We start from the raw sequence: 10,988 nt of genomic DNA, 5'->3' as shown, positions 1-10,988 counted from the left end.
CATAGCCGCTCTTTAGTGTTAGATGCATGTTGATTTTATCAGACGATGCCGCGATTATAAATGAGTGACTCCTGGTTAACATGTATTAAAAGGGGTCGTGTTTAGTCACTATTTAGTGTGGTATTTTTTGACAATATTCACTCATCGTGACAGTAAAATAGGGCATTCTAAGTCAATATACTGCAGTATTTCCTTTCTCAATCAGTAGAAAATATGGTTAACACCCGGTCATGCATGAAAAAAAAAATACCGTCATGTACCGTGAAACCGGTATAATTTTGAAAAATACCTTGATATAAATTTTTGGTCATACCGCCCAGCACTAGACGAAGGAATGCCTCCCACTCACCCTTCAGATTAATAGCTTGCTGGCTGGCCAGACGTGAGCTACATGCTGGATGACGTGAACACATGAGTCATTCCTGTGGCTCTTATATGAGGGGGCCTTTGACCCCACAGATTCTGAGAGCAGAGGTTATGACCCACTGAGAGTTTGACAAAGTCAGTCAGCTGGAACTACAGATGCTGTAACCTCTTCTGTAAACACACCGCAAGTCAGTTTAACGTGGCTATTAGTGTGATTATTTATAAAGAAAGAAATAATCATAATTCACATAAAAACACAACTCTCAATTGCGCTCTGTCTTCAGTCCAAGTATACTTGACACAATGCGAAAAAGAATAAAATTTGTTTTTGTTCAGCATTCTTTGATGAATTGGAAGTTTAAAAGAACTACATTTATTTGAAATAGAATTTTTTTTGTAACATTACAAATCTATTGTCACTTTTGATCAATTTAACGCATCTTTGATGAATAAAAGTATAAATTTCTTTAAAAGAAATCTTACTGACTTTTACTTTTGAAGGGTAGTATATAAAAATAGCATGTGAAACAATATTCATATGTATTGTCAGATGCATCCAGCCTATCACCTCAGAAATAGAAATGTAGTTCATTTAGCATCCAATTTTGTATAATTTTGTCCAATCCAATAATTAGTCAAGGAAAAAATGTCTGATAAGATACAGTACTGTGGCATCCTTCAACATTTTAGGGCTGCAAACGATTAATCGCCATTAATCGGATACAGAATAAAAGTCTGTTTACATACTATATGTGTTTGTGTACTGTGTATATTTATTATGTATATATAAATACACACACACATACATGTATATATTAAGGAAAATATGTTAGATTTATATATAAAATATTAATATTTATATAAATTATATACACGTATAAATATATTTCTTAAAATATATACATATATCTGTGTGTATTTATATATACATAATAAATATACACATACACACACATATAGTATGTAAACACACACTTTTATTTTGAATGTGATTAATCGCTATTAATCGTTTTGCAGCCCCTTTTCTATGAATTCCTTCCATATACAGATTGAAGACTATAATGATTCATACCTTAAAACCCACAAGAAAAAGTATAGCAGCATCACATTATTTTCAACAAACTCAAGACTGATCGAGGACAGAGAGTATGCAAATTGTGAGTTTCTTCTGCTATAAAGGGATTATGCAATAACGGACGTAAAAGAAGGTTATGAAGCATTGTTCTTTCTGAATGCCGTAAGATCAAGATGACCACATGACTGGACTTGTTCAGATGAAACCTCAATTTTGCTGACTTCACCTTTTTATTGAAGATTATTTCAAAGGCTTGCACAAGCAGATACAAGACAAACTCAAAAAGCGAGGGCTTCAATCTGCTGGACTTTCTACCTTCCACCTTGGCTTTTGTCTCTCAGTTGAGTTTACTTTAGATGAATGCTGATAAGAGAATAGATTCAAGCATAGACTTGCTGCCAGTGAGCTATCAGTCACAGTGTAAAGCAGTGACTTTTTACTGATTTGTCAGGCAAGCCTGGACATGTCAATGAAAGACTAATGTGTGCAGAGCTACTCAAGAAGTGTATGGTCACCAGTCCTTACCTCCTGAACACATGTAAGTGCAAACACACTAAATTATTGAAGGATTTTCTTAGTGCACCACATACGGTCATGTAATGTTCATCAGGCATAATTTCTCCCACTCATTTCAAATGCAATCTTGCATGTCTGACCAAGAATCTAAAGGCAGGACTAAATGTCAACTGCGTCTAATTCTTCAAGTACTAGTCTGAATGGCATCACATTTGCAAAAAGGTGTTGCAGTTCCTGCACTCTAAAAAAATAACTTAGCATGAGTACAATGCATAGTGACTGCACTCTGTGTACAATACAACAGAGCCTATAACAATTTACAACTGGGTGTAACTAATAGAGATTCATTTCAATGGCCAAAAAAAGCAGTTAATTACATTAATGGGCAAGTTCCTCATACATAAAACGAAAGAACTGGCTCCAAAACCAATATATTATATTTCATTAATGATTCTGCTTTGCTGTAGTGTTTTGTATAATTTTACAAGCAAAAGTCTTTGTTATTATTCTTATTATTGCATGATATTGATAGATAAGTGGCACTTTTTACCTCTTTTTGTTCTTAATTATTTTTCTTTGTTGTTTGCTAAATTAAAACCATTGTAGACAATGAACTGAACATTTCATATTAATATTATATATTATATAATATAAAATAATTGTACTGTTATGTACAGTAATTTCTTCTTTGGACCACAAAACCTTGAGATACTTGCCAAGCACATATAAACACGCATAAAAGATGGCAATGTGACAGATGTATAGCAGGAAAAAGAGCGCCGCAGGTGAATAAAAGAGTTATGGAGTGGTCATAAAATACGACAGGTAGAGCTTGTGTTGAATTTATCTGACAAACATCAGCTTTTCTCACTGTAACACTGCAGTGAAGGGACAAGCCATTTGCCTGCGTATCTGAGAGTTTTACATAAATTTACAAACCCTAAGGGAGTATGAGATCCAGGTATCATTTAAAATCTAGGCCACATTGATGATGTAGAAACACAAAGCCACAACTGTAGCTTCACAGTTATTGCTGCAATACTTTCTATTGACAGAATAATAAGTGGCACAATAAATCCCTTTAAACTAATTTTTTAAAATAAAAACTCTAAATTAAAGCTAACAAGTATCCTTTTTTTATTTTAATGTACTTCTATTCTAGTTTAATATGCAGGGTTTGTGGTCAAACAGAGCAAAACATTGCTCTGTTTGTTTAACTAGCTTGACCAGTCTGACACAGCAACAGCTCAACCAATAGCGTACGTTTGGGGCGGGGCTATCTGTTTAGGTAACCAATGGCAAACAGGGGGAGTGTTCAGGAAACTGTTATATGAACATGTACTGAGTGCCAAGTCATAAATTCAGTGAGCATTATAAAAGCCTTATTCTAAATATAAAGTCAAAGTAATTTGACTGAACTTGCTATATCAGCATATTTAGTTAAACACACACAAATACATTGTCAATTCCCACTCTGAAAAGCATCCCACGCACCTACATAAATACAAAACTGACCTATTTATCAATGCTGATGATGGTTTGTGCACATACAAAAACAGATTACATGTCTCTTAAACACCTTTCGGCCCCATACTTCAGTCCCCTTTAATAATCAACCTGGTCTGGATTGGTAATGTGTCCTTGAACGGCATAGTTCACCCAAAAATCCTGTTTGACTTTCTTTTGAACACAAAATTTTGAATCGTTTGCTTGACTCTCTAGGTTTTTACTCACATGAGGATGAGTAAATGATGACAGTGTTATTAGATGTATTTGTGATGAATTTGATTTAAAGGGTCATGAAACCCCCTGTTTCAGCACTGGTTAGTTCTCACTACAGTTTTAAAAAAGGCTAAACAAAGTGGGCGTGGTGCGCAGCGTAGCGGAGGGGGAAGAGGAGAGACAGACAACAAACACACAGCTTAGCGTTCAGACAGTTTCATTTCGCTCCCATCGAGTTAAAAACACAAATAAAGCACAGCCATTTGCACTCTGCATCGAAAACATATATATGAACGCGCTGTTGCAGCTCTAAGAACTTTTTAGACTTATTCTGCTGCGTTTATATAAGCCTTTTGACGGCTTGTGTCACAGAGCTGTAAAAACGGTTACACTCGCTAAGTGAATGAATCGCGTTTGTGCCGAACTCTTATTACAAAGCAAAAACAAATGCTTTCCTTCCTCCGATCCATTATTAGTGGAGTGCACAAGCCGCGCTCAGTCTTAAACAGCTTGTGAGCCACAAATACCACAATGAGTGGCTAACTGCGCTAAAACGTTCAAATACATACAAAATTATGTCAAAATGCCCGTCTTGGCGAGTATCCAGTTAAACAGTCAGTTTTGTAACGTTAAATAGTTGAGAAAGAGAACGCATGTTGTGTAACAGTATATTGGGTCCGTGGATAAACTCTTAAAGGGACCGCAGTCCAATATTTATGCTGCTGTGTCATGTTCATCAAAGAACAAAAGACAAAGAAAATCATTTTCTGCTCTTGACTGAATACGTTTTATAACTTTAATGGTAAGCATTAATCTGTATTTAATTTTTACAATGAATACTACAGAAATTAAAGTAATCAAATGTAAAATAACACTGCATGTGTTATTTTACATTTGATTAATTTCTGTAGTATTTCTTACTTGAATAAAAACTTACATAACCTGAAAAACGTAGTTTCATAGCTCTCTTTATTCTATTGCATTTATTTGTGCTGTTGTTTGTCGTTTTTTTATTTGTTTTTATTTTATTACTGACTTTTTACTTGTGTTTTTTTATGAAAATAAAACTTTGCGTTGAAGAAAAGTAGATTTTTGTTTGTATATGCTGTCAATTATAGTTCTTAGAAAGAAAATCGGAATCGGCAAAAATCGGTATTGGCAGATCACATTAACGAAAAAAAAAAACGAAATCGGCCAAGAAAATGGCATTCGGTGCATCTCTAATTGTGGAATCAACACGATGTAGATTTTAAACCCGGAAGATGAAAATAGCGCAAAAAAAGCCTAAAATTAACCAGTTTTCTCAAACAGTTAAAATTATCGGATGCTAACATTGTCTTCTATGATGTGCAACACAAACACCTCTGCTAAAATCTCAGAAAAAGTAGTCTGGAGTTTCATGACCCTTTAAGAAAGAAAAAAATGATGGGAATGAGAGTATGAAAGACAAAAAACGGAAAAGAAAACGGCAGATAAACAGTGAAAATGACAGAAACGGAGACAGAATGCTACATTTGATCAGACATTCCTCATAAACACGCCAAAAATGAAGGTTGCATAAACACTGACCACATGGCCCGTCTGTCTCCTCCACGCCATCCTGTGCCATTCATTACACTACTATCAGCCTCTGGTATGCTGAGGGTCATGTTAGCAGTGAAAAAGCCACTGGCTACAAGACACTCAATGTAACGTTTGTCTTAAGAATGATTTGAGAACTTAAGTTAATGAAGTTCCCCATATAAAGGCTTGTACGCAATTGAATGCAAGCGAGTGGAATGACAGTTTAACCAACAGATTAAAACATGTCTGATCAAGCAACACTTCATTCCACTTTTAAACAGACTGAGCCATTAAACCTAGAAAGTAACTTGACAATCAAATCAATAGGAGTACAAGTGAGATCTATGACTCATGTCTTTAATGTTTCCCTCAGGCCTGGTTTGCATGAATGCAACACAGCTTAACTTACTCTACAGCATGTGAATAACTATAACAATCTTTACTGCCATTCAAAAGTTTGGACACACCTACTCATTAATGCATTAGTGCCTGCCCACTTTTTCAGTCTTCGTTAAAGTGTTACCATAAACTAAAGGTAAAACACAACATTTCAAACTTTCATCTGAAACAAAAATGCAATTGAAAATCAAATAAAAAGACAAAGGTACAAGACTGTACTTAACGGCTTAGTGAGGGAAAGAACTACAATCCCATGAAGCATTGCAAATAACATAATCAATTTAAGAATGATGGACAAATATAAAACTATTCATTTAAAGGTTGTTGATTATACCTATAGAAAATATATTTTAAGTTTATTGCAAAATGTGCTTATATATACAGTATACTAATATTTAAGTGTATTGACAGCATAGTTTTTCCCTGCAGAGCTTCTGCTCATCAAGACTCTCTGATTGGTGGAATTTCTGTCCAGCATCATGGGTAATGTAGTTTTCCACCACAAATTCAGCTGTTAAACACAAATAATGCAAATGAATGGCTTCAACAAAAAGCATATACCATCAATTAACAACTGTGGAACTCACAGTAGGTCTGTCTCATATGAGTTATTGCTAAAAATCAGTTTCACTATGGAGAAGATGAAGCGAGTTTTTACTTCCAGAATCCAACTGCTGCAACTGTCCACTTTTTGAAATAATAGAAAACTACTAAAAAACACAAATACAAATTTTGAACGTGACCAAAAAATGTAAAGTTATTTACTAACTTCACAAGGTACAATCTGGGAATGAGTTTAAGAAAAAACAAATTATAGATTAAACTGTTTAAAAGTTCATGAAAAACAAACTTAGTAAAAGTGCCCAAACTTTTGACTAGTAGTGTATTTGCATACAACACACACTTAATGCTATACATGCATGAATATAATTACTATATCACCCAATCGGTGTCAGAGTACACAGTTCCCTCTGTAGTGATGGGATGAGTTCAGAGACAACTATCAGGACTGACCTGTCATGTGGGACGGGGATGATGGAGGACGTGTGCGGATGCGGTGTCTCTGGAGATGGCAGGCGACATCCTGGCTCCCCAGGCCCTCTCACTGGGCTCCAAGCCTCCATGTGGGTTTGGTCTTGTAGCCTGATGCCATTCAGGATGAGGCGATGAGCAGGGCAGCCATGTTTAAGGACCCTACCTGAGCTCTGTTCATCCTCCTCTCTGCCACATGCAAACTGAGAACAAAAGGTTTACCAGTTACGACATGTGTCCAAAGGAAATGAACCAATTCAATTCTGTTAGTAATTGTTAGCAATAGCATAGTAATATTATTTTGGTTATATTATTTATGATGGGTGTTTAGGATGTTAAAGACTATGTTTGACAAGCATAATATTCTCTCCATGTTGACCTCTTAAAACAGAAAGTTGAAACAGGACATGTTGAAGGGCCTGCCCCCTCTTAAAAAAGCCAAATGTGAATCATGATTTGCTACTGCTAGTCAGTAAGAGGTGGTACTAGGGACATTCTCTTTCTGGAGAACATTTAAAACTTTGGATAGTCCAAGATGAGTCATCAATAATTTTGATCCATTTTCATGGAAAGGAAAGACTGTGCATTTTAAATGCACTTAAGATAGTGGATCTTAAGCTAGGGTTATTGTAGTTAAGTCAAACTAAAGCCATAAAAAAAACATTTCTGTTACTTGACAAAATAAACGTGAAAAAAAACGAAATTATTTCTTTTATAACTTATTAATTTATTTCTGCTAGTTGCCAAGGAACTATTTCTCATATTTGTTTAGTTTAACTTAAATAAAATAACTAAAACTAAATAAACTAAAACTTATAAATAAAAATTTATAAAAACTATATAGACATTAAAAAAACGTATAAAAAAGACAAAAACACACAACAAAATTACTAAAAACTGAACTAAAATCAAAGTGAAAACAGGGATGATCTATGGCAGGAAGTCTCAGCAAACTTTCAAGGGGGCCGCAAGATGACTCAAAACCATTTAAATTAATAAATTATTAGTAATATATCATAATAATCTAGCTCTGATCTAAATTGAAATGCATACAATATATATGTAAACTGAAATCATATTTCACTCCTCAATAAATGTTGTTTTTTTCTTGACAGACATGCAGATTTTGAGACCGTTGGAATCACAAAATGAATCGTGATTAATTTAATATATCACTATTCCCATTTTCTGTTAAGCCACTGTTGTATGCAAAAAATTATTTATGCTCAAAGCTAACAGACATGGACTAAAAGCAACAAAACTTCAATACTGATTGCTCTTTATCCAAAAACTAGGGGCGAAGATTAAATTTGACATTTATTTTTCAATTAATGAAGCATCCTATCAGTTGGTAATATAACTGTCTACCAGTAGTCTCCCCATTCCTGATGTGCCATATTAAATAATGAGTTATTACTCAATTGAACTGTATACCTCTAATACCAAGCACTTTTAATAAAGAAAAATACCAGCAATCCTAAAAAATCACATATGTTATACTTCCTGATAGCTTAAATGGGATTCAATAAAATGCACTCACGCCCCCAAAACACTGCAATCATGCATGAGCTGCATTACAGGCAGTGTTGCGTTGAGTTCACTGCACAGCTCGTATCGGTCAAGTGCACGTTCACATCAGACCAGATACTTTATTCTGCGACGCGTCATCATGGAAGAGGGGGCGTGTCACGCACTCCTGCACGCTACACAGCCAGCCAAATTAAACGCACTTCTAAAGTGAACGCTCGTGTTTTTGAAAGAAATGAACGACGCATATGGTTACTTCATCCATATACGATGCATAAACCAACTGTTAACCTAATAATATAACTTTTTTCCAAACCACAACGTAAGTTACACATGGAAACACTCGTTTTTAATCAGTAAATATCATCGAAAGCCATCACTCGCCGCTGAGAGGAAAAACTAAACGGTGTTCCTGTGAAAACAAACCTTTCCACCGGCTTCAGCTCGCGTTAGAGACTCTGTGGGGGAGGGGTGTGTTTTGTTTTCGTTTAAACTTTGAACATGCAAGTTAAGTCGCCATCTTACTACGTGCAAGACAGTTACCGCCTCGCTACATTAACGCAGACAACAGTATAACTGCAACGATTAAATGAGACTGCATTCACTCCACAAACAATTTCTCCATGCAAACTTGAGTTTTCATCGAAAAGCAGAGCTGCCATCGTACAGCTGCACCGTAACTGTTGATTTGACATGTTTATAAACGCAGCGAACTGTCAAAAACCCAAAAGGTGAGCATATGCAAAACTTAAATGAGCATGCATCACTTACTTTCTTATGAATGTAGTGCCTCTCTCTCGTTGCGGTATAATAATGTCCATTTGGAGAGATTTCCTTGCCAAAGTTCCTTAAAGCACCTTCATGCAGAGCGTTTGTTTTAAACGCTTTTCCAGTGACAGGCTCGCCCCCCTCATGCGTGCTGTCGCCGGCTCGAGGCTGATCGAGGAGCCGCTTGGAAGTCATTCTCAACCTGGATCAAATGTAACTAAAGCAAAACCACCAGCTTTCGGTCGATTTTAGTGCTGAGCGGGATAAGATGCATTTAACAGTATTGTGTGGACTTCGACTCCCTGCCGAGAGTGTATTTCACTACGGACCCTAAAAGCAGCCGGTAAAAGGGGATAAAAATGATTGTTTTGCTTTTCTCTCTCGCCGACCCTGTAGCCACGCCCACTCTATCCTGCGCGTGCAGCCAGGCGAGATTCGCTCTGCCCCGCCCCTCGTTGATTCTGATTGGCTCTCGGCGTACATAAACATTCCATTTAGGCACGCGGCCATCGCATTACTATTTACACACTTCACAACATACAACCTAAACAGCAGAAGTAGAAACCTTTCATTGCTTTTTAAAACATCAATACCAGAGCTTTTCTTTTATAATATATAGTTATGTTACGTTGCAGTACGCTCTATATACATGCGATTTGGTCTGTTTTGTTATGGTAGAAAGTCTATTTCTGAGTGAATAAGGAGCATCACGTCAGTTGATACGTCTGTTGAACGCAAGCAGATGGATTTTTAATAGATATTTTATTTACATACTTGCCAATAAATATCATACTTTGGGCATGCCATTTCTCGGCCTCTGCAGAAGTAGAAACCTTTCATTGCTTTTTAAAACATCAATACCAGAGCTTTTCTTTTATAATATATAGTTATGTTACGTTGCAGTACGCTCTATATACATGCGATTTGGTCTGTTTTGTTATGGTAGAAAGTCTATTTCTGAGTGAATAAGGAGCATCACGTCAGTTGATACGTCTGTTGAACGCAAGCAGATGGATTTTTAATAGATATTTTATTTACATACTTGCCAATAAATATCATACTTTGGGCATGCCATTTCTCGGCCTCTTTTAAGAACAAATGTGGTTGAAAAACCAATAAACCCTTGTGCAACCTGTACAAATCACACCCTGAAAGATCTCGTTTTCATCAAAAACAATGCACGGCCGGACGATCGGTTCTCCCAGCCTCTCTCAGAAGTGACAACATCAAAAGCACCGATCCACCTCGCAATACAAAGCAAGCCTTGTGCTAGAAAGACAGATTCAGGATTGGGAGGAACCGCCGAGCCAATGCTAAAGTGGAGCACACTTCCTCCCTCAATACGGCAAACGTCAAATCTGAAGGACACATGTTAATAACGGCAGGGAGGGCCTACAGTTGCTTTGAGACCAGATCCCTGCCATTTCGGACGAGTCCTGGAGCAGATATGTGCTTTGTGCTCCCTGAGAAGATCCATAACCTCTCAGAAGCAGTTGCCTGTGGCGTCTCCACTTCCAATTTGGTGACTGGTATTCAGTTTTTTTGGCACTATGTCTTATAGTGAGAGGCACGGGAATGAATCATACATTATATCCGATGCACCAGAGAGGAGAAAGAAAGAAAAAAACGAGAGCTTTTGTTTCCAGAAGCATGCATTGAGAAAGTTCTGCAAAATTGTTTATTGATTATTTTGAAATATTTTTATTTAGTAAATATTTGTATCAATAAATAATTATTTTTGGTTATTATTTAAATAGAGAGATACCCACACTATAGTTCAAATGTTTTTTGGTCAGTAAGATTTTTTTTTTTAAAGAAAATTAATTATTTTATTCAGCTGATAATGTTACAAAAGATTTCTGTTTCAAATAAATGCTGTTCTTTTATTTTACTCATCAAAAAATCCTTAAAAATGTATTAATGTTTTCACTAAATTATTAAGCAGCACAGCTATTTTCAACATTGATTATACTAATAATAAGAAGAAATGTTTATTGAAAATTCAGCGTTTTCAAAACAG

The 10,988-nt window shown here is 36.0% G+C and overlaps 1 protein-coding gene across 2 annotated transcripts in view; it reads right to left on the bottom strand.

The window, feature by feature from the left end:
- The window catches only part of LOC107724195 (zinc finger protein 704-like), a 67,935-nt gene extending 58,547 nt beyond the window's left edge, over positions 1 to 9,388 (bottom strand). Inside the window, exons 1-2 of one of the 2 annotated variants that reach the window (XM_016533020.1) lie at positions 8,972 to 9,388; positions 6,656 to 6,876 (exon numbers count right to left, since the gene is read on the bottom strand). In XM_016533020.1, coding sequence (XP_016388506.1) covers positions 6,656 to 6,876; positions 8,972 to 9,163 — 413 coding nt within the window. In that variant the 5' untranslated portion in view covers positions 9,164 to 9,388. The remainder of the gene's footprint in view (positions 1 to 6,655; positions 6,877 to 8,971) is intronic. The other variant, XM_016533021.1, reaches the window with a different exon arrangement.
- Between the last annotated feature and the right edge of the window lie 1,600 nt (positions 9,389 to 10,988).

Source organism: Sinocyclocheilus rhinocerous, unplaced genomic scaffold (assembly GCF_001515625.1).
Source record: "Sinocyclocheilus rhinocerous isolate Xijiao unplaced genomic scaffold, SAMN03320098_v1.1 scaffold184, whole genome shotgun sequence".
Taxonomy (NCBI): Eukaryota; Metazoa; Chordata; class Actinopteri; order Cypriniformes; family Cyprinidae; genus Sinocyclocheilus; species Sinocyclocheilus rhinocerous.
This window is presented reverse-complemented; position numbering and strand designations above follow the sequence as displayed.